General features: G+C 48.6%; 1 protein-coding gene across 1 annotated transcript in view; it reads left to right on the top strand.

Moving 5' to 3' along the window:
• Positions 1–24891, top strand: part of HOMER3 (homer scaffold protein 3) — a 335653-nt gene that overhangs the window by 227568 nt on the left and 83194 nt on the right. The window contains exon 5 of the mRNA XM_078671338.1: positions 14868–14980. Coding sequence (XP_078527464.1) covers positions 14868–14980 — 113 coding nt within the window. The remainder of the gene's footprint in view (positions 1–14867; positions 14981–24891) is intronic.

Below are 24891 nucleotides of genomic sequence, written 5' to 3'. Positions count from 1 at the left end.
CTTTGCCAGGGCCGGTTTCGGTTCCCAGTCTGGCCCTGCCCTGCCCCCACTCAGTGTGCATACATTAATTGGCCGCCCAGCGAGAGAAAGGGGCACCTTTGCCCATTGATAAAAGGGAAGTAATGGACGGACGCCCACTGCCTCCAGAAAGGCCACTCGGGCACCCATTGGGCCACTGGCGACATGTGAACACACCAGACACAGCCCAAATCAGACCCCAGCCGCCAAAAAATCAGCCCACAGCTGGAACTTCGATACCGGCCCCTTGGACGTAGCCTGAGTGCCCGCCTTACCAACCCGACCCTGTGTGATTATTAGAAGTCAGGGTGAGGGGTTTGAAGAATATTTGGAATACTTTCCCTTTTGACACCTTCTCCCAGCCAGGGTATGAATGACCAAAGATGTTAGTGATGGCCCATTATGACGCTCATTTATTTCCTCTTATAACATAGCACTGTTATCAGCGTAATGCTTCTTTTGCCCACAGCCTGGCGCCCCCTGGGATCACTTGAGGCCCCCCCCAGTTTGGTACGAGTCATCCCTAATTCCCAGGGTTCCTCACTATGGATATTTAAGTAGCGCATTGCATCATGGGATACAGCCTACAAGTACCAGAATGCAATGTAAACTCTGCAGCTCTAGGAGCTGCTGGACCCAGACCAGAGCCAGCCGAGGTGTCTGCCCTGGAAGGGTCTGTTCCAGCCTGGCAGGGTGTGCTGCAGTGCTTTTACACGCTGCTCCCAGGGGTGGCAGCTGAGCCACCCCCCAGGGTGCGGGTGGGGGGTGTTTGCCACAGTGAGTGAGGAAGGCAGGTGGGGTGGGGGAGGGGCAGCCTGCATGCTGAGCCATGGGAAGGCTGGAAAGAGGCCCTGGGTGATGCAAGGCGCAGTGTAAAGGGAGTAATGCCAAGGGGTGGGCTGGCACAGAGCCCTGCACCTGGCCCACACTGAGATGTGTACTGTAAATGCCTCAGCCCCTCTCTTCTCCCTGTCTCTCCTGTGTGCCAACCCCCCCAGCCTTGATTCAAGCAGGCTCTGTTCCTGCCCCTTTACTCCTGGATTGGTGGATCCTGACTGGTGCCACACAGAGGGCTGCCAGCTTCAGCCTGACCGCTGATGCCCAGCTGGGCTCCTTAGACTGCTCGCTTCTTGCACCTTTGGCTGAAGACGGCTGGAATGCCAGAAACCGGTCCTCGGAAGCTTGTTTCCGGTCCAGGGACGGCATGGCTTGACAGTTCGGGCTGGACTGTTCCCATGAGGCACAGGGACAGACTGATTTGCATATGGCCATGTCTGAACTGGGATGGCGCAGTGAGCTAAAGAACGGTGATGGATTAAACCCAGATCTGTTGACTGGGTGTGATTGTTTGTTTGGTTCAGATGTTCCGTCCATCACCACCCCCTTTTGTACCGCTTCTTGCACCTTGGCAGGTGTGCCCGGCGTGGTGCCATTTTGCTGTGGAAAGCTGTTTTTTCATGTGGTAAATGTCCAGATGACCCTTATTGGTTTATAGGAGTTAAATTAATAATCCCAAGTGCTCTATTTGTGGTAGTGTGGTCGAACAATTTAGGCTTATCAGAGGGTAGTTGTTACGTATTTGTTGTACACACCGAGTCAATAAATGAGACACACACTCAAGACAAAAAAATTGAGACCTATTTAGAGAAATAACGCAGATTTTTATATAATTTTAGACACCAAGATCATCGGAATTAGGTAAGCTCTTTCGAAGTTCATAGATTTCTGTAGCAATAGAAAATTCAGTCGAATAACGGTTTTGAGGTATGAGCCTCGAACACGCTAATGTTATCCTATCGGAAAAGCATACACTGCATAGGTATACTTGCAAACGTTTTTGGATGATGCCTTCTAGAACTTAAGGTGCATAGGGGCCAAGCTCCAAGAACCCTCCAGCAATTCAGTATTTTCAGGTGTGTCCAGGTGCAGAGGTGCTGGTCGTGTTGATATCCTCTAGCGCTGCACGCTAAAGTCTATGGAAGTAGCACCTGCGAAAGAAAGGCTGCAAGTGGGGGCAGAACCCAAAGGAGGGCTCGGCTCGTGAGGGTCTCGGGAGCACAGGGACACAGTCGGTTGACATGATCCCGGGCTGCGGGCTCGGGTGCAGAGGTGTTTTGTGTGGCGGGTCGCTGTAGTTAGAGATTCTCACTTGGGTTTGGTAACCCGGAGAGTGAGAGAAAAAAGGGCAGCAGCGCTGTTCTCGACAAAGGCCTCGTGGATCGTGAAGTCCCTTGACGTCCTGTCAGTGTCGGTGGTGTCTGGACTGGACACGCAACAAGCCTTGGTAGTTGCAAGGGCTCCGATACCCAGGATATTGGTGCTGAGAGGTCCCGGGAGGGGTCAGCGGCTCAAGACTTTGTGAGAGGGATGGGGCTGACCTCCTGGACTTACGACTACCTCTTCCTGGTGAGTTGCTTCCTCTGTGCGCCCGATGGCCTTCAAGACGAAGTACCTGGTCGATGCAGGGGGATGGCTCCTCCACCCCAAGGGAGATGCTGCTTTGTTGTTCAAGGTAAGAACAGTCCTCCAAGGGTTTTGGGGGGCTGTTCAGCTTTTGGACGAGTCAGTCTTTGTGATTGTCACAATGCGAGCAGCCTGGCAGGGTTTGGCGCCAATCTCTATGCAGGACCTCTGTTCATACGATTTTGTTCCTCATTTGTCCTTCCTTTGATTCCAGGTAGACAAATCTGAGTTCCTGGTGTCAAGAATACTGAATTTAGGGGCGTTTAGGGAAGTGTAGGGTAGTAGCCAGTGGGCTACTTACCCCTGGGGTGACTACACCCCCATATGACCACTTCCTGGGGAGAGCGGGCATAAACCTGACCCAGAGTTCCTATTTCACCAAATCCAAGGTGGTGAAACCCTTCTTCGACCGTCCACTTCAGGTGGCCCACCTTGGGGGGTGTACCAAACCTGAAAGTGTGATGCGCCTTCTGACTAACTAATTTTTCACCTCCTCTGGTGCCAAATGGGCCCCAGGGCAGGGGGTGGCATTCCCCAGGTGTGGGGGAAGTCAGGGTATCATATTGAAGGCAGGAGGGGCTTTGAAGTCCCTGGCCTTGATATGCTACGTCACTAGCCATCCTGCTGGAGGAGGAGTGAACACCATCTTCCAGAACAAGCATTGTTTCTGGCCTCTGAGAGTGCAGGCTCTTTCATTCAAGGGGTCAGACACTTGTCTGATTTATTAGGACAATGTGTTTGATACCAAACACCATTTATTTAAGTGCAGCCTTCATTAGGGGAGAGGAGTTGGCCTAACAGCTAGGGCGGGTGACCTTGAATCTTGGGAACTGGGTTCGGGTCTCGGCAATGACGCTGAACATCCTGTGATTCTGGGCAAATCACTTAATCTCCCCGTGCCTAACAAAAATGAATGTGTCCTCATGTAATGCAACTGGTGCCATGTAAAGTGCTCTGATACCCGATTCGGGTCAAGTTCGCGCTATATAAAACTCTGTAAAAACTGGGTAACTCGTAATAACCAGTGCCCAGCACATAAACTCAAGATGACTGCCTGATCAATTGCAATGTCTTAGTAATTGAACTAGAGATAAGAGGGGCATACCTGCTCATGCAGATGCGCCCTCACGTGTATTATAACGCACCCTGCCTCATACATGCAGCGTACTTGGACATTGCACACAGGGAGTGGGCAATGTGGTGTTTTCAGAAGGGCTTGCGCCCTTTCACGCATCTTGCAATGGCAGTCAGCATGCAGTTTTAGTGGGGATCCCTTTGGGTGGCACAAAACATTCTGCAGTCTCTTCTGTACCCATGCCCTGGGTACCTTAAGTACCATTTACCAGGGACTTATGGGGTGCTAAAATCCTTGCCAATTGGGTTACAATTAGACATTTACATTGTTTTAAAGGAAAGAGCTCTGGCACTGGGGGCTTGGTTAGCTGGGGCCCAGTGCACTTCCAGTCAAAAAGCATCACTACTAGGGCAAAAAGTGGGGGCGACCATGTCAGAAAGGGCACTTTCCGACAGTTGCTTCTTGGCGCTTGAGATGCGTCCTACATCACGGGTGTTTCAACGAGTCCTGACATCAACATCACAAAGTGCCGGTGCGGGCACCCATTGTCAAAGTGCCAGGACAGTTCCTCATTTAGAAGGAAAAGTTCTTGAGGCCTTCCACGGGCAACAGGACAGACGTACAGGAGCCCATTTCGACCCTAAGTTTGTGGATCAACACTTCAAACTGACGATGCTGAGTTTTTCATTAAAAAAAAATATATATATAGATATATATATATATATATATATATGTAGCAAATAGTACATGTTAAAACACACTAAGCTAGTAACATTGGTCTAAATATCACAGGACTTAACAAACTTTACAATGGGCTTTGGGCTCTCACTTCAAAAGATTATGACAAATCGTCGAGCCATATTTAGGTCTGGCGTCAGCCAAGACCTTTTGATTTTCCTAAAATTAAATATACAAAATACTTATAGGGGCTTTCCGCTAGCCCTCTTCATCCATTGGTTGTTTTTGTGTGATTTACATTTTTCTTCCACCTACTAAAAGCCAAGAGCACGGAACAAAGGGTCAAATAGCGTCAGCCATTGACTGACCTCAGTGTGAGTGGCGGCATTCTGCTCTTTAACATGGACAGCCACACACAAAGTTGTCCCTCACAGCGCCATGGACTACTATGGCAATGCATGTTTGGTAATCTCTGTTTTTATGTAGCCCTTACAACTGGTGTGCTGAGCTTGTTTCTAAGCACTCCCAAAAGTGACCTGCTGAGGATCACACAATGTGGTAGAGTGGATGAAGTGGTTTGCAACAATGGTCTGCTAGTTCTACAGTTGCAAATCTATCCTGTTGGCTACTATTTCTGTGTATGCCTGTTGGCTACTATTCCCCCTTACGTGTAACATGACAGCGGTTGCTGTCAATGTTTGGAGTTTTCCACAGGGCTGGCGGACAGCTTTAAATCTGGCAGCCGGGGGACCCTCAGTATGGTGGGAATAAGTAGTTCACCTCCCCAGCGGACTTGCCTGTGCCTGCTAAACTCTAAATCAGCGGGTAATGATTGTGAGTGTAATCCCATCCTTCTTGTTATTGATTAAATATAGACGAGGAAATCTCACTTCCTTTTCAAAGAGTTGTTACTTATTTGTCTTTTTTACATTTATTTGCTTCGTGTTTTGTGAGGTTTAATACAGGCATAATCCTAGTATTCGGTGTATTCCTGAAAGCACATTGCTAAAGCTGCACCAGCCGACACGTGTTTCGCCCATAAGGGTCAATTAGACCAGGGCTTTCTCAAGGCTTTTTAAAACATTAATACAGCACTGGTCTGGATCATACAGTCCTCATTAAAATCATATGGGTGCTTCACTTTTATATTAATAGTGTCAGAGTTTCTAAATCCCGGGTCAATCCCTCGTTGTCATGTCTTGGTGAAAACTCTAAATCAGCCCCTTGGTTCCCTGTCAGATTCAGAATGGAGGGGTATTCCATAGTTTAGCTGCAGCCGCTGAGAAGGCTCGACTTCCAGTCCTGTTTGTAAATGATGGTCCGGGGTGGTGTGATGTACTGCTCAATCGGATGGTTTGTGGTTTGTTGATAGAAGGGAAAGTTGACTACTGTGAACTGGTGTATGGACCAAACACAGAGATTTAGCCCCTTGGCAGCGGGGGTAATTCCCCCACGGTGCGGGGGGCGAGGGATACGCGGAGCCGCTGTGTTCGTGACGAGCTCAGCTCGTCATGACTCACAGCGAAGCTGTGCTCATGACGAGCTGAGCGCGTCACAGACCCGCCCACTCAATAATTCTCCCGCACAGGCGGGGAATTAGCCGCACGTGGGCGGGCCGCGGCAGTTATGATGAGCACCACTGTGCCTCATGCTGAGCTCGTCATGAGCATGGGAGGGGTTAATGTAGATATCTCTTACGTCTGGTAGCTGGGGAAGGGTCAAGGCAGAGATTTGAGCTCAGATCGTTTATATTAATCTTATTATAATAATTTTTTACAGCGCAAGCATAACCCTTGCGGGTATCAGAGCGCTTTACACATTTACAGAGATCAGAGCAATTATAGCAATGATAGCATATTCGAGAGAAGAAAAAAAGTGCAGGAGAGGGTAGTACCCAGAAGAGGGCGAGTACACTTTACAATGTTCAGAGAGCAGAGGAGATAGCACAATGCAAACAACATGTCATATACTAGAAAACTGCAGGATCAGGCAGTGATGAGAAAAAGGGAGGGCAGTGGGAGTACAGATAAGTCGAAACACTAAGGTAGTCGGTGAGAAGAAGTCCTGCATTTACTAGAGGAAAAGGGTATCTTAGGATCTAAGAAATATTTTCAGAAGGAGTGCTTTGACGTCTTTCTTGAAGGATACCGTTGAGGGATTCAATATGTCTTCAGGAGGTAAGGTATTCCAAATTCTCAGGACAATCCCAGAGAAAGATCGGTCGTACGTTTTCTACTCGTGGAATCTCTGTGGTTTCAGAAGTAAGGTGCTGGAGCTTCCGGATGATCTGCAGCCACCAGAAAGTTTGAGCTTCTGAGCGAGATACCTAGGGGTGTTGATGTGGAGGGCTGTATGTGTCATGCAGACATTTTTTGCTGGATTCTTGCTTCGTAAGGGAGACGACTGAGGGATTTCAAATAGGGAGTGATGTTGTTGTTTCTTTTTGAGCCAGCGATGAGCCATACAGCAGAGTTGAGCGAAGCCCTTAGAGGAGCCGGTTTGAGTTTGGGCAGGCCACAGAGGGTTGCATTTCCATATTTCAACGTGGGACTCACTAGAGCTTGCACTGCATGCTTGAAGTCGATAGTTGAAGTTGTCACAACGGCTAGGGCGCTCGACCTCGGACCTGGGGATCTGGTTTCGAGTCTCGGTAACGACGCCAAAAAAAAACTGTGATTCTGGGCAAATCACTTAATCTCCCCGTGCCTAAAATGCAAGTGTGTCCTCATGTAACGTAACTGGAAAAATATGTAAAGCGCTCTGAGACCTGATTCGATTCGGGTCTAGTTCGCGCTATATAAAACTCTGCCAAAAAAAAAAAAAAAATTGTCTTCTTTAATTGTCTTAACCGCATGCGCGCGGCCACGATTTTCGCGCTGTGCGGCTTTTTTAAAAAAGCCGCGTTACATGACGAGCAGAGCTCGTCATGAGCATGCGAGCGGCGCAACTCATGACGAGCTCAGCTCGTCATGAGCACGGAAGGGGTTAAAATGTTCATTTGGTGATTCGCTCCTTTCGTGGCGACACTGATGTGTTTTTGCATCTTGAGGTTCTTGTACTCCAAGTCATCTCACAGAGTCAATGACTTGTGGAGTGCAGTTGAGGGCTGTTAGATGTTTCAACCATTCTTCGAAGACAGGTGACTGATTGCGTGGGGCATAACGGAGGAATTCGTTTTCTGTGTATTTAGTTTGTGGTGATAGGCTGCTAGCCAGTTTTGAGTTTTCTGTAGAGTTGTGTTGAGGGATCTGATGTCTTCTGGGGCCGAGACTTTTAGGTATAGTTGGGTATCGTCAGCGTACATGTGGCACTGGATGTTGGATGAACTCTGAATTTCCATAAGAGGCTCCATGAACAAGTTGAAGAGAGTGGGCGAAAGTGAGGAGTGTGTGTTGGAGTGGACTGCGATAGCGAGTGATTACCCTTGACTCTTTGAAAATAGGAAAAGAACCAGTTAAGGACTGGTGCAATTAGTCCCATCGGTTGTTCCAGAAGGTCTAGGAGGTTGTCGTGCTTGACTGTATCGAATGGCGATGAAAGGTCGAGGAGGATTAAAAGGCAAGATTGGATCTGATCCAACATTTTTAGTGCATCGTCCACTGTGTTGTCATAGCTGCTTCGGTGCTGCGTCCTGCACGGAAGCTGGATTGAAATTGGTCTAATAGTTGGAATTACTCAATGTGGTTACAAAGCTGGATGTGAACACATTTTTCACGGAGCTTCGCCAGAGAAGGAATTTTGGAGATAGGTCGGAAGTTGTTTGTCAGTTTGATCTGCTTTTGGTTTAATCTCCTTAAACTCACATGTGCTGCTGTTCCAGGCCAGGTTTGGCTTCTAAATCAACTTTTTCGATATCCCCAAATATATAGCTTGTTACTATGTTACCAGTGCCAATGACGCAAAAGTTACAAACTTAATATGACCAGAAGACTCTGTCACCAAGGATGCAGCGATCCTGTCTTCAGTTGTGTTAGTTTAATTGGACCTTGTCCACCAAGACCACAACTCCCACAATGCATTGGTTTGCCAAAAGATGACACAGTGCCTTCTGGTAACCTTCTGCAAAGTCTATGTATGGTGCAGAGATCTTCAAAACTAATACAGCAGTCCAGATCTATTTTCATAAGTGGTTGAAATGTCACAACTACTAATTTCTCCTCCTTACTTATCCGCAAATGATACAGGGTCATAGAGGGGTAACAAGGGGGACAGAGGCCTTAATGAAATCAAATAAATCCCCTGCTCCGCTCCCTGTTAGATATTACAGAAACAGTTGTGATTGGGGTGCAGTAGGAAGGTCCCACGGTCCCGGTGCCACTGCACATGCTGCACTACTGATGGCCAAGCCCTTGCATGGGCTGAGGAAACATTTTGGGTAGATAGATGGGCAACGTGCAGCCCGGCAGCTCTCAGATAAATAGACCCAGGTCATCTAGCTGCCATCACAAGTCCATTTGGAAGTTTGCGACAACATTTTAACTATTACAAGTCACCCAGCGTTTTACAAAAAAAGCTAATGATTTAGTTGTTCGTAAGCTCTGCTAAAAAATATACAGGCAGTGCCACCATGTGGTGGACTCTCATAAAACAAGGTCTGGTGTTTACAAATACGTGATGGTACTAAGCACTGGCAAACACCGGCACAAATTAAGCCTTGTGTGCAGGGAGTCTCCTCATGTGCACCGGGCCCATTGTGTTATTTTCACTGGCCAGGTTCTCCTTGTGGCTGTGTCCTCGCGGCCCGGTGGCTGACGGGCCGCTGGGCGTCAAACCTTCCAATGGCGTACCGCGCTGAGGACCCACGGGGGCTGCAACCTTCAGGTCTGTGAAAGGGCCCCCCTCTTCGTTTTTAGGCAGATGCACTTTGGAATATAGTGACCACCCCCCCACACACACATTGAGTACATTTAGTGACACCCCACAGTCATTTAGTAGTCTGTGCGTCGATCGCCAAACACTGTGGAGAAAGCTCGCCCAATTTGGTACACCACAGCACCTGTGGGGTCTTAGTATAGAATTGCACACAGATACCTGGTGTCAAGTCCTGATGGGAGGTGCGCAGGGGCTACCGCGAAGGATTAAAACGCACAATGGGCTAAAGCAGGGCTGCCTGTTGGCCCCACTACTGTTTTCTTTGTACATATCTGATCTCCCCGCTGCTTCAAATTCATTGCGGGTGGTATGCCCCTAAGATGGGAATAATGTCCGTTGGATCTTTGTTATATGCAGATGACGTCGCAGTTTTTGATTTAACGCCTATCGTTATGCAACATCGCCTGGATGCCCTAACTAAATCCGCAGAAGCCCGCTTTTTGAAAATTAATATTGCTAAAAGCAAAATTCTGGCCTTTTCGCAAAGGAGGTCATAGAATAAAAATATATTTTAAGTGGTCTCTGGGGTCTGAAGAACTTTAATTGGTTGATTCCTACTTACATCTGGGGAAGGACTTTTCAAAAACAGGGCGAGATCTAGATAGAGCACATTAATCTCTGTGTCAGCAAGGCTGTCTCCCAGGCCGGAGTTTTAAACAGATTCTACAAAATTTGTGGGAAACGCCATTTCAGTCATGTTTTGTCAGTTTTTAAGGTAAAAATTCCTCCCTCATTAATATACGCTGCAGAGGTACTGGATATGAAATACTGGCTTTCTTTTGACAAAGCCGAAGGCCGAATTCTTCGCCAAATTTGCAATCTAAATTCTCGCTGTACATCTTACCTCTGGGATTTGGTTTAGTTTCCTCATACATTTTATCCTTGGCTGCGGTTTTAAGGTGGGGTAACTTTGTGTTGGGGGGATGAGGGCGCCCTTAGGGCTGCTTTGAGAATAGAAATTTTTGACAAATTGAAAGACCACTCAACATTTTTTAGGTCATTTTTAATGCAAATGACTCATTTGGGCTTACCTTTTTTTTTTTTTTATAATTTTTATTGCAATTCAAGCACATTTGGGCTTACCTTGAATACTGATTCCCCCATGCCAAAAACTTAATTAAAGCTGTTCATAAAAAAGTTTGTTTCCTCTCCCAGCTTGGCTAGAGACACTGGTTTAAGTCAGACTAAGTCTCGCAATGAGGTAGTCTGTGGGAGCCCTGTGGGGAATAGACCACAGCTTTATTTGACCTGGAACCTCCCTCACGGTATTAGAAGGCTAATTTATTTATTTATTTATTTTGAATTTTTTCTTTTATCAATAATGAATGTGTTGCCCTTAAGAGATGTCACTGGTAAATGGGACAAAATTCCAAGTAGGGAGGAATCTGTGAAACCTGTCAATCGCAAATTCAAGATCTTAACCATGTTATTTGTTTTTTGTTTGTTCGAAGTTACACAGGGCCAGGCATATGTTTTTAAGAACTGTATTTATCAAATATAATATTCATTCCGCCTCAGGAGGCCCGCTCATGTGTCTTGTCCCCTCCAAACGAAATAGTGTGTTTTCGAATGTATCAATTTTTAAAAAACTTTTCTGGATATTTATTAGATCATTTTTAGTGCCATTTTTTGTATTTTGTAGTATTTGACATTTGAATATGGAAGAATTTTGTACTGTACATAGAGTATCTCTTTTTTTAAATCTTATTTGTGTACTTTTGTGGACCTCCGTTGGAGTTCCATATCAAAATAAATACAAATTGAATTGAATTGAGTCCATTTAATGACCCCCCACCGTCATTCAGTAGTTCTGTGCCTTTAAAAGGCATCTGATGGTGCTTTAAACAGGCACCGACCCCTCGCGGCTTCAGTACCTTTCTGATGTAATAATGCATTGATCAGTACATTTAGGTAGCACTGGCTGCCATCTGTCTCGCCTTTAGTTGCTGATGCCAGATTATTGTCCCGGTCAGTGGTACTCCTTTTGTCAGCCTCGAAAGGATGAAAGGCGGACTGGATATTGTGGGTGTCTCGGGGCTCCTGCTGGTGGTCCGTGTGCAATCTGAGCAGGCCAAGCGTTCCCCTTGCAAGGCAGGCCCTGTGGCGGGGCTGTGGGTCTGTGCCCCGCGGTCTGTGGGTCTGCTGGAGGGGGGCCATCTGTAATGCTGAGCACGTGGCCCCTTCCTGGATGAGTCAGCCCCTCCCCCTCCACCCCAGGGAGCAGACACCTGTCCCCTTCCATTAGCCGGGGTGTCTGTGATCTCTCGCCTCCCTGTCTGTGCACGGAGTGTGAAATCACTTATTGGCCCCTTGAGATGAGGGGGCTGCCTGCAGTAATCCTACCCCCCCCATTCTCTCACTCCCCCCCCCCCCCTCCCCAGCACACCACTACGAGGGAAGGTTCTGCCCATGCGGCAGGGCTGGGGCAAGAAAGTCAACAGGAGGGGACGTCATAACACCAGCATCCAATAGCTTTCCAGGTCCACGTCATCTATTACATACATCTGTCCTGTTAGCTGTAAGTATCAGTTTTTATGCAGAAATGAATATCAGATGTCAGACCCTTTCAATCACTCACAGTTTAGCTTTGAAGGGGAGCTGAGACTTGCATAAAATGTTTTCCCAGGATTACACATCTGGGCAAGGGTGGAGCTGGGATTCAGAAGCAGAACCTCTCAAGTCGATAATCAGCCTTGACACCTCCAGCCGGTCCTAGCTGCTACCCAGCAGAGCTGTGCATGCTGGGACTTGCAGTCCCATGTCTGTAATCTGAAAAGTGAAACTAAACCTATCAAATGCACGTCACAGGTGCAAGCCACAGAGCTGCAGAGGCGTTTACCTCCTCAGCAGCTTCGGCACCCTCTCAGCAGCCGACATGTCAGTATCCTGGAGAAGTGAATTTTAAAATATCACACCTACATACAGAGTGAATAGGATCTGAGCCTCCCTCTGGGCAGAGATGAGTAGAAACATGTTGGGCGCCCGCAGCCAAGCAAAGGAGAATCTCAAATCCCAGCAGAACGAAATGTCTTTAGGCGCACACATTCGGGCACAAAGTGATGTACACAGGTCCACAGGGGATCAAGCAATCCCTGTTCAGAGCAACTTTTAATTGTATTGCACATTTTCTCCTAATTGAAGGCCAAACAAACATTCGGAAATAGGTCTTTCCACGGTCCCCAAAAATCCTCAGGATGCCACTGTGCAGAGAAAGACAGAGAAAGAGTATAGTATTGTAATTACGTTTATATAGCGCTTACTACCGCTGACGAGGTGTCGAAGCGCTTTTTCGGCGAGTAGCGCGCTCCTCCGGAAGCCATAAAGGATTACTGTTGAAAATTAGTATAGTGAGATATGAAAGTAATTTGAGTGGTGGGTATTAGTCAGATATTTGGAGTGAGAAGGATAGGGAGGGATAGAAGGCGAAGAAGGGTTTGCATCCATATAGCACCTGTTACCCCTGATGGATGTTGAAGCGCTTTTCTGGTGAGTAGCATGCTACTCCGGAACCCATAAAGGATTAGTGGTGAATTAGTATGGTGAAATATGAAAGTAATTTGAGTGGTGGATATTAGTCCGTTATTTGGAGTGAGAAGGATAGCGGAGGGATAGAAGGGAAAAAAATGTTTGCATTTATATAGCGCTTGCTACCCCTGATGGGGAATTAGGCCCAGAGATATAGAGAGTTTGAGATATCGAAATAGACAGAGGTGAGGGAGAGTTTTCTTTCCCAGAGGGATACTTGGAAGGTAGGGTTGCTGCTATAAAACACATCTGATCCAAAAGACTCCCCTTTAAACAATACCAAGCAAAGCCAAGAAGCGTTCACAGATCAGTGTCCTGAAAGAGCCCAGAACTGTGCACCATTAGGCTGCGTTCCCATTCACTCTGGGGTAACCTGTAAGACTTTAACAATCTTACGTAGAGACAAAATGGTGGCAAGCAAGTTTCCTCTCGCTCAACCCGTGCTCTCGCCCACGTCCTCCAGTTTTTACTGCGTTCCGTTTCCAGAACTAGCACGGTCGTCAACAGGGACCGTGCTTTTCGTTGGCCACTGGCAAATTTTGGATAAAAATGTTGTTATATGTTAAATTTTACTTGGCTGCTGGAGATAAATAAAGGAGAAAGATGAGCATAATCCTCACCTCCGAGTCCTTAATAGAATTGAAACTTTCCGTTACGATAGCTAGGACACTTTTCATTCCCTTTCTCTTGATCTCCATGGTCACTCGAGCCCACTTTGCAATGGACATCAGTGGTAACCCTGGCTTTTTAACAACTAAAACCTCTCACAGTTTAAATGTGCCTTCCTTAGTTCTAGGTTTTGTTTTTTGCAGTTATTTGTTGTTTGAATCACCGATAAGCATTTGCGTTTATGCATTTTAAAAATAAATATTGGCATAAAATAAAAGGCTCCCAGATTCTGAACGCCCCACAGGGATATTCAAGTGCTGGTAACTCATTTATTTATGACGTAGCGAATCTAGTCCCACAATGCACCATGCTGTTGGCTTAAAAGAAAACGTCACACATTGTATGAGGGCAATGCATCCCTAAAAAGCTCTCCAGGCCCTGGCGAAAAGCAAATAGACACACATCTGGAGATACATCTTTCACAACTGTTCCAGCTCTGCCTCTGTGGGTGAACACAGTGCTCCACGCGAGGCCTCTATAGGTCAGAAGCATCTTCTTGTGAAGGGGATTAGCTGTCATCAGTGCAGTGGGTTCAGTGGCACCAGGGCGGCAGGAGGTGAGAGACCCACTCACCACAATTCTAGCTGTCCTGTAATAGCCAGTCTGGGAGGAGATAGCCCCTTTCCCTTGCTTGCATCAGGGTGCGAGGAACCTTTCCTACTTGGCTGGTGGGGCCTCCACTCGCCAGTGGAGACGTCCAGAAGTGGGCACAAGACCCCCGATGAAGCCACGGTGGAGGTGTCTGATGGTCAGATGTTCACTCGTGGTTGTGGACAGTCTAGTGATGGAAGTTGCTGAACGACACAGGCAGGTTGGAGGTTGTGCTTTGTGTTGTCATTGGGTCAGAGTGACCTTGTTAAACATTAATTTGCCATCAAGAATATTTTGATAAGCCCAATACCTTGACTAAAGTAAATAGGACAGTTTTTAAACTTAGCTGTTTGCAGAATCTAGAAAACATTAGATTAAATAAAGAGATATTGAAAATCACTGTTCTTGCCCACCAACACATCCTGACTACTTCTAAGATGCAGTCGTATTTAACTTTTGTATCGTCTGACTTTGAAAGATTTTTACTAACACGTTTCAGGACGGGCATTGTCCATAGATCGCTAAATTTTCCAGCAATTAACGATTGGTCTAGGCAGCTGTCTAATTGCCCATGCAACGATTTGTCAGCACAATCCACCATGCATGTTTTATTCTTCTGTAAATTTTATACAATCCAGAGGAAAAGGTGGATTCTCCCGCTGCTTAGAACACTAGGCCTGCGTCAATGCCGACCTGCATTCATAGTCGTGCAATCCCTTGGGGAAGAATTTGTAATTTTATCTGTTTCGTTGTTTTTAAAGTCTGTTTTTAAGTGTAGAAAATCTACTCTGATGTAAGATTTTTCACTGTATAACTTATTCCATAATTTTGTGGTTTCCTATCTTTCTGTAACATGCGATTTTTAATGTTTTATAAATATGCTTTTATGGTTATTTTATAATCGAATAAAGCTTAACTGACTGACATTGCCAGGGCTCGCATCTAACCCTCGTGCCGCTGTTCCTCTTGTCCACAGTCCCCCGTCATCAGCATCAATGGCCCCAGCGACGACAAGCTGTTCCGGAGCCAGAGCGCGGACACGGAGATCACCACGGAGAAGGAGCGACTCAAGAAGATGCTCTCCGAAGGGTGAGGCGCCATCTTACCTTCTTTAACCCCTTGCATGCTGATGACGGCCCTCATCCGTCATGCACTACGGCGCTCGTGTGCTGATGACGGCTGGGGGCCGTCATAAACCCGCCCACTCGCGATTTTGCCGCACAGGCGCAGAATCGCGGCAGCATGCAAGGGGTTAAGCCAAGAGTGGTGAGCTCCAGCCTCGAGCACTGAACGACAGTTTCCTCCACACAGCCTTCGAGGCGCTTTACGGAGAGAATGTGGTGAGGGTGGGTCTAGCGCCCAATGGTGGAGAACTGAGTGTTCATCTACATGGACATCAGACATGGTCTGCACTCAGGAAGGTCAAACGCCCAACATCTCTCCACGCCTTCAGCGTCATGGGGCCAGGCTGGAGTCTAGTTTAGCGCTTAGGGTGCCCTACGCCAGCTTCAAAGCGCTTCTGGGAACTGAAGAGGGGAGGAGGGCGCATGAGACTCATGAAAGGAACTGGAAAGAGATGAGGGGTCTGCCATTTGACCCTGTCAGTTTCTCCAGGTGTCCTTCACACTGGAGAAAAAGCAAAATGGTGGAAACTAGCTTGACCTACCCAGGCTGGTGAATCTCCATTTTTGGTGAATTTCTATAATGAGTAGAAGATTGTCCATTAGACACTTCAAGGAAATAGGATTAAAATGCACCAGAAAAGAGGGGCAGGAAAAGGTCAGAAAAAGGGTTAAGGGGAAAAGGTTGGAAGGAGATAGAGGGGTGTGATGGGACGAGGTGTGTGGGGACGAGGTGTGTGGGGACGAGGTGTGAGGGGACGAGGTGTGAGGGGATGAGGTGTGTGGGGACTAGGTGTGTGGGGACGAGGTGTGTGGGGACGAGGTGTGTGGGGACGAGGTGTGAGGGGACGAGGTGTGAGGGGATGAGGTGTGTGGGGACTAGGTGTGTGGGGACGAGGTGTGTGGGGACGAGGTGTGTGGGGACGAGGTGTGAGGGGACAGGGCGTGAGGGGACGAGGTGTGTGGGGACGAGGTGTGTGGGGACGAGGTGTGAGGGGACGAGGTGTGAGGGGACGAGGTGTGTGGGGACGAGGTGTGTGGGGACGAGGTGTGTGGGGACGAGGTGTGTGGGGACGAGGTGTGAGGGGACGAGGTGTGAGGGGACGAGGTGTGAGGGGACGAGGTGTGTGGGGACGAGGTGTGTGGGGACGAGGTGTGAGGGGACGAGGTGTGTGGGGACGAGGTGTGAGGGGACGAGGTGTGAGGGGACGAGGTGTGAGGGGACGAGGTGTGTGGGGACGAGGTGTGAGGGGACGAGGTGTGAGGGGACGAGGTGTGAGGGGACGAGGTGTGAGGGGACGAGGTGTGTGGGGACGAGGTGTGTGGGGACGAGGTGTGTGGGGACGAGGTGTGTGGGGACGAGGTGTGTGGGGATGAGGTGTGAGGGGACGAGGTGTGAGGGGACGAGGTGTGAGGGGACGAGGTGTGTGGGGACGAGGTGTGTGGGGACGAGGTGTGAGGGGACGAGGTGTGTGGGAACGAGGTGTGAGGGGACGAGGTGTGAGGGGACGAGGTGTGTGGGGACGAGGTGTGTGGGGACGAGGTGTGTGGGGACGAGGTGTGTGGGGACGAGGTGTGAGGGGACGAGGTGTGAGGGGACGAGGTGTGTGGGGACGAGGTGTGTGGGGACGAGGTGTGTGGGGACGAGGTGTGAGGGGACGAGGTGTGAGGGGACGAGGTGTGATGGGACGAGGTGTGATGGGACGAGGTGTGTGGGGACGAGGTGTGAGGGGACGAGGTGTGTGGGGACGAGGTGTGTGGGGACGAGGTGTGAGGGGACGAGGTGTGAGGGGACGAGGTGTGTGGGAACGAGGTGTGAGGGGACGAGGTGTGAGGGGACGAGGTGTGTGGGGACGAGGTGTGTGGGGACGAGGTGTGAGGGGACGAGGTGTGTGGGGACGAGGTGTGAGGGGACGAGGTGTGAGGGGACGAGGTGTGTGGGGACGAGGTGTGTGGGGACGAGGTGTGTGGGGACGAGGTGTGTGGGGACGAGGTGTGTGGGGACGAGGTGTGAGGGGACGAGGTGTGAGGGGACGAGGTGCTCGGTTGTAGTTTGGTGTAGAGGTGCTTCTGGGATGTGGGCGGTGCTTGGGCACAGGTGCTAGAGAAGAGGGATTAGAGAATGGGCCAGAACTAAAAGGAGATGAGGGGGGGCTTGCTCAGGTGCAGGAAGAGGCATGGATAGAGAAGGAACCGGAAGAGGGCAAAGAAGAGGCGCGGGGGACATCAAGACATGGGGGGACATGAAAGTACAAGGACTCTGGGGGCACACAGTGACACAGCAGGACACTGGGGTACAGGAAAGGACTAGGGCTGTGGGGACACAGGCAGACCCATGGTGACACAGCAGGACCCTGGGGGACATGGCAGTGGTCGTGACACATTGTAATACTGGGAGGCAGGTATTGGAAGAATGGAGAGAGGGGACATGGAAAGATACTGGGCAGACACAAGGCACACGCTAAGACACTGGGGGGTATTGACATGGCTATAATGGACATGGGAGTTGGAATTGGGGGGCCGTGGAGACATGGGCGACCCGGAACACGTAGTCTGGGAGAGGCTTTTGGACACAGGGAGCCCCGGGCAGACACAGGGGACACAAATGGTGGGAGAAGTGGACACATGGGAACCCTGAGGACATGAAAAACTGACACACAGAACCACTGGGTACAGGGGGGCCTGGGGAGAGATGGACACCTGGAGGAATTGGGGTGACAAGGATACAAGGAGATGCAAGCAGACACATGGGATCCCTGGGCAGACATAGGAGACAATGAGGCACTGGAATGGACACAGAGTCACCCTGGAGACATGGAAAGCTGAGCTATAGAACCACTGGGGGACAGGGGAGTCAGAGCAGATAGGTACACATGGAGAACCTGGGATGACAAGGACACAGGGGGAAAGATACAGGCAGATACATGGAACACAGAGGAGACAATGAGACCCTGAATCGGACACACAGGGCCATATGTAGATAGCCCAATTGCGATCGCAAATGCAGAAATTCGCAGAATTTCAGCTGTTGCGATCGCAATTTGGGCAGTGTGCTATGTAGCACACAAAAAACCACACGCAAAATAAGGAATCGCAAAATTTGCGATTCCTTATTTTGCTATTGCATTTAAGGAATCCCAAATTAAGATTCCTTAAATGCAATGTATGAAGCAGCCAAGTTGTGCGATTTTGGTTTAACCCATTGCATGCTGATGACGGAACCGCTCCGTCATCAGCTGCGGTGGCGCTGTGCTGATGACGGAGCGGTTCCGTCATGGCACGGCCGCCGCGCCTGCGTGGCGCGTTTTCCGCGCCTGCGCTGGGCGTTCTATTGAGCGGGCGGGGCCATGACGGAACCGCTCCGTCATCAGCACAGCTCAACCGCGGCTGGTGACGGAGCGGTTCCGTCACCAGCATGCGGCCGCCGCGCGGCTGCCCCGCCCCCTTAGCACTGCGGCGGAATAGCCGCCGCAGTGCAGGGGTTAAGGAATCGCAAATTACCACCAACTTCAGGTTGGTGGTAATTTGCGATTTCTTTGAAAAATGCACTTTTTTGCATTTTTTAAAGTGCCATGTGGCGCACATACATGCCCTTAGCGCATGTATGTGCTCCACATGTGCACACATGTTTATTTCAGGGCTGCAAAAGGGTGTCCTATTGACACCCTTGCAACCTTGAAATTGCATTCTCAATTTGCGATCCTCTAATTGAGTATCGCAAATTGAGAATGCCTTCCCATTCATTCCTGCGGGCCTTCTAGCCCATAGTAATGAAGGGGAAGGTATTCCTTATTTGCCAATCTCAATTTGCGATTTGCAAATAAGGAATAGTTGGGATTCGCAAAATATTTTGCTAATCCTACCTACATAGCGTTTTGCGATTCTCTAATTGCGATTCCCTAAAAATCGCAATTTGAGAAAACATGTCTTACCTACATATGGCCCATAGTCACCCTGGGGACATAGAAAGCTGAGCTACAGAACCACTGGGGACAGGGGGGTCCTGGGGAGACATGTGCACACGGTGGAGTTTCTGTTCTTTATTTAGTTTCATAGTGAGTACCAGACCTCATGAGCGCCAGAATGCTTAACAGGAAGAAAATAAATACATCATTCTCCATACACAGCTGCCCCACGAGGGCCAATGCATCTTTAGAACAGAGCAAGTTTGCATCACAGATGTGCTGATCACAGGTTCAGTTTCACTTTAAGAGAGTACCTAAAAATGAAAATATCCAATGCACATGATAGCAGTACACAAAAGAACCTTTGTGGTCAGAGGGATCTTTGTGCATCGAGTGATAAATGCCCTTGAAAATAATGCTGGGATAATAGGCCTTTCAGGGGCTTTGTGGCTGTTTCCAAAGAGGGTGGCTGGAATCACGGGGGGACAGAGAAGTACAGAGAGGATTGTTGAGGGCCTGGTGGGGTCCAGCTCAACATGCATTGTGCTGGGTGTGCTGCAGGGTCTGGCTGTGGATAGTAAGATGTAGGTTTTATCTCTTTCTTGGAATGGATCAGCAGCTGGAGGTGTCCTTGATTCCAGAGCCTTTTGTTAGACAGAATAGGAGCAGGCCTCCTTGTGAAAATTAAAACAGTGCTTGCATGTAACACCCAAGGTGTGCTGGAGTCACACCAGCCGACGAGTGACGCGAAACCTGTTAGCGGCGAGCTCGCGTCACCCGCCGCCGACTACCTGCGCCGCTTGACCCAATTCTCACCTGAGCATTACCTGCCTGGGGGGGCTCACACCTGACATCACCACAAGATCCCCTCTTAACACTCTACAGAGCATTTGAAAACATCCATTGCTGACCTCTTTAAATTAAAATGTCTATTTTATGGATATTTTAGGTCTGGCTGAGAGGCAGCTTCAGCAGATTTATTGTATAAAAAAATCATAAATATAAAATACATACATATATCATACATGGACAAGCTTCGAGGCTCCCTCTTCCTCCATTGGTCTGCTTAGCTGTCATTCACATGTTGCTTCCGCCCCCCACAGCACGTGGCAACGCATCAGCCCACTTCAGCCATTGTCAGCCTTTTACTGTGAGTGCCTGTATTTTTCCTGACCACATGTGCACATCTGCATAAAAAGAGGTGTAATTGAGTACCAAGACAGGGGGGCAAGACTTTACGTTGCCAATGCTTTTTTCTTTCAGTTTTATATTCTTTGTTAAGGTTTCATTGTGGGTTTAAACTATGTATTTACGTTGCAGTAATTCAAATGCTACAGTACCTTTTCTTTGTACAGTAAGCATCCTACTTTTCTGTGATCTACATTAAAACTAAAAACATTTCCTGCATATGTTCTGAGTACAGTAGCCGGCTAGCAAGTGCCCAGTGTTCTGTTAAACGCATATGTGTTTTTAAATTTTCTTTTAAATTTACAATTTTTATTACAAACGTGTGGCCAACATTTTTAGGTGGCCACATATTTTCTTTTAATTCTTTCTTTATTTTTGTGCTACATGCTTGCTGGAAAAAAACAAAAGAAACTGACCTTCGGATGGATTTGGCAAGTCCAGACCTTTTGACTCCGTCAGTGATTTTGGAGTTTGTATCCAAGATGCAGTCTGAACCCCCTCCTCATTCAAGAGTCATCTTAGCTCCATCCTGCAAACCTCTCCACAGACCCCTGGGCGTTTGAGGGCTTCAGTGACCGACGTCTCAGGCCACCAATCACAGCAGGTGTGAGGATCTTGGAGTCTCTTAAAAGAGGTGCAGCTAGCTGCTGCACCCGTTTCTCTATGGCCGCCTCCTTGCCTTCATTGTGACTGCGAACACCTTTGACTTTCAACAGCGCCAACTTGGCCCTTCATCCTGTTCAGGCCGATAAACCCAAACCATTGTCGCCTATTCTGGTGGGTTCGGTCCCGTCGGGCCAGCAGGAAGGCTACGATTGATCTCTGCGATTCAAAGAGAAAACCTTTCGGAGAGAAAAAGGGAATCAGGGGAGGGGGGCAGGGAGCTAATTTAGGAGGCCCATAAGCCCTGCACCTAGTTATTAATACAAAAGATAATCACAAGGGCTTGTGTTCCTTGGGGAGAATGAACAGCGAGAAGGGCACGAAATCTCACAATTGTAGAGTGTGCCTGTACTGGGGTGATGGGAGTGGACGGTCAGCGAGACTGTTCATGTTGCCCTCACACATCCCCTAGAGGATGTCGCGATTCATCATAGGGCGATGCTCCTCGTTGGGCTGGCGCTGCGTTGCCCAACGGGTCCCCCGAAGGGCCACTTCTACAGAGATCTTTTCAAGGTTGCCATATGGATGAATGCAAGTGAAGGGGCGTTATTTCTAAAGTGGGGTGTTGTGTGTAAGGTTAACACTGGTGAGGGGATTTTCTAGTACAATACTTTATTGGTAAGAATATCATCCCAGGGATAAAAAAGCCTATTTAAGGTTGCCTCAGGTTTTAAAGGAAACCAGCTAGTCAATCAAGTGTGAAGACAGGTAATGGAACTGCACTTCCTGTTTAGAGAGTGTGGCCTAATGGTGGTCACCCCTCAGAAAGATTGTTGTTGTCGACATGTTTCGCTCCTACAATGGTTTTAGGGATCCGGGGCGCTTCATCAGGACAAAAAACATTCAAATATATAGTGGATACACTGCCCCACACTAAGCGGTGCCCATTCTTGCCACCTACTGTGGTTGTATCAAGTTGATCCAAATCACTACCTAAAGTTCTGTGAATAGCCGTGTCATCGGGTGACGCGTAGGCACCACGTAGTACGCGTACTTTGGTTTAGTTTGAAGGATCCTCCGGGGACTCGGAGGAGGGTAGGTGTTGCCCACTGGGCCATTACACTTATTGCAAGCATTCCTCCCATCACCTTTTGTGTGTTTCATGTACCGCCCTAAGTGGCATGGGTATGCCCTGACGTGGGTTCCGTGCTCACAACAAAGCTGTACCTGGCTGATGAGCCCATAACTAGGGCGAAATATGTCCTGGGTTGCTTGTGTTCTTGTTCAAGGAAGAACTGGCTTGGTATTTCGGTCTGGACTGTTCCCACGAGGAGCATGGTCAAGACTGATTTGCATATGGCTTGGTCCAAATTAAGGTGGCATGGTAAGCAAAAGAACGATGGGTTGGAATGCTACCCCGAGCTATTGCTGGAGGTTAGAGCTCTTGCAAGCAGCCTCCTGTCTCCTTTTGTGTGTTAATCTAATCAAGAAACCTACTTCATCCCCTTCTCAATATTGTTATTAATTGGAAAATGTGCCTAATGTCTAGAGAGGGAGCTTGCTACCTCGAATCCACTATTCAGAAGAAATAAAAGTTTATTTTCGGACCAACCCGGGAACATTTCAATCAGGCATGGGAGAGCCTTTCTGGATTACTAGTCTTCATTCCACGGTTCATTGCAGATTACGGAAGGGCGCCTCAGATCTAAGGAGACGCCCCATTGGAGAAACAGTGTTACCATAGAGCACCCACTGCGAAGCCAGGGACTCTGATAGGAGACATCTTGGGAAAGCGAGAGCCAATGAATAGAGGCGAAGCAGAAGAGGGATTTCCGCTCCTGGAACTCGGGGAGGAGCCATGTGGCGCTTGACTGGTGAGAAAGACAGACCAGGCGTGGCCGCCTGCCCCTGGGACTGACGCGGGAGACAGATTAAAAGTGCAGGAGGGGAGGAGAGATTCCGACAATGAATCACAAATCAAAGAAAAGTAAAGAAAAACAAAACAAAACAAGTGAAGCGCTCTTTGGCTGTCATAGAGGGACCATCGTCAGTGAGCTCAACGCACTTGAGATGAGACGCTGTAAATGTTCATCAAACACAGAGGCGTTGTCCCTCTCCATTTGGCGGTGGATTAAAATTGGACACAATCACAGACCCGCCACCTCAGTGTGCCAAGGCTACTGCTCACGCCATCATTTTAAAGTTAACCTGTGTAGTAGGGAAGTAAAGAGCCTCAAAATTCGAAATTTAGATCCCAGAGATATATGACCTTCCACAAAGAGGCAATTGCATTAATGTGCAGAAATGATGCCTCTACAAGGTCACACCGCCTTGTCGCATAGAAGCTGGAGGCGCCCCAGGTTGTCATAGTAACCGCTGACAAAGTAAATGATTCAAATTTAGATCTATTGTATATAAATCTATCCTAGAACCTGGAATGGCTCCTGTCTTCACGGACCAGAGTTTGAGGTCCCTGGTCTACTGCAGCCCCAGGCTCGTTTTAGCCAGAATCACTGCTAAGGTCTGAGAGTTGCATCCTGGATGCCCAGGGTGTGTTGTGCATCTAGGGTTTAAGAGCTCCTTCCCTTTGAGGGCCCCCACAACTCCCACGACTGGGAAACAACAACTTCATTGAACGAGACCACAAGTGTGAGCCGAGGGGGCAGGGAGGAGTGTCTGTTCCTGCTTCTAATGTGTCCTTTTCAAAGTGCAAATGGCTTGGAGTGCTATCGACTTAAAACTTGTAGAGATGCAAAAAGGAATCATTTCAGGACAAAGCTGTTTGTTGTGCAGCAAGTGGGCTTAATTAATTGAAACTAAGTGAGATTCAGCGGTCATTTCGGGTGCCCACGCTGTGCCCTCCTGGTCAAAAAGAAGCTCTTAGGAGGGAGTTGCTTTATAGACACCTTGAGTGCACTGAGTGGCAGGGACACAGATCTAATGTTGCTTTATCATATGAAGTAGGCTAAACCAAGCTTAATTTCTGAAAGTAAATAAGTACAGGGCCTTCTAAGCATCCCACCACCAGTGCTCTAGATTCCACCTCAGACCTTTCTTCCACCCCCTACACTCCCTGTCTCTTTATCTCATGAATACCGAGGCTGCCCGGTCTTTATTCCACCTCACACCTCTTTCTTCCACCTCCTACACTTCCTGCCCCTTCATCTCATGAATACTGAGGCTGCCTGGTCTTCATTCCACCTCATGCCTCTTTCTTCCACCCCTACACTTCCTGCGTCTTTATCTCATGAACACTGAGGCTGCCTGGTCTTGATTCCACCTCATGCCTCTTTCTTCCACCCCTACACTTCCTGTCTCTTTATCTCATGAATACTGAGGCTGCCTGGTCTTGATTCCACCTCATGCCTCTTTCTTCCACCCCTACACTTCCTGCGTCTTTATCTCATGAACACAGAGGCTGCCTGGTCTTCATTCCACCTCATGCCTCTTTCTTCCACCCCTACACTTCCTGTCTCTTTATCTCATGAATACCGAGGCTGCCTGGTCTTGATTCCACCTCATGCCTCTTTCTTCCACCCCCTACACGTCCTGTCTCCTTATGTCATGAATACCGAGGCTGCCTGGTCTTGATTCCACCTCATGCCTCTTTCTTCCACCCCCTACACGTCCTGTCTCCTTATGTCATGAATACCGAGGCTGCCTGGTCTTGATTCCACCTCACGCCTCTTTCTTCCACCGCCCTACACTTCCTGTCTCTTTATCTCATGAACACCGAGGCTGCCTGGTCTTGATTCCACCTCATGCCTCTTTCTTCCACCCTACACTTCCTGTCTCTTTATCTCATGAATACCGAGGCTGCCTGGTCTTGATTCCACCTCATGCCTCCTTCTTCCACCCCCTACACTTCCTGTCTCTTTATCTCATGAACACCGAGGCTGCCTGGTCTTGATTCCACCTCATGCCTCTTTCTTCCACCCTACACTTCCTGTCTCTTTATCTCATGAATACAGAGGCTGCCTGGTCTTGATTCCAGCTCATGCCTCTTTCTTCCACCCCTACACTTCCTGTCTCTTTATCTCATGAATACCGAGGCTGCCTGGTCTTGATTCCACCTCATGCCTCTTTCTTACACCCTACACTTCCTGTCTCTTTATCTCATGAATACCGATGCTGCCTGGTCTTGATTCCACCTCATGCCTCCTTCTTCCACCCCCTACACTTC

The sequence above is a fragment of the Lissotriton helveticus genome, chromosome 12 (assembly GCF_964261635.1).
Source record: "Lissotriton helveticus chromosome 12, aLisHel1.1, whole genome shotgun sequence".
In the NCBI taxonomy this organism is placed as follows: Eukaryota; Metazoa; Chordata; class Amphibia; order Caudata; family Salamandridae; genus Lissotriton; species Lissotriton helveticus.
This window is presented reverse-complemented; position numbering and strand designations above follow the sequence as displayed.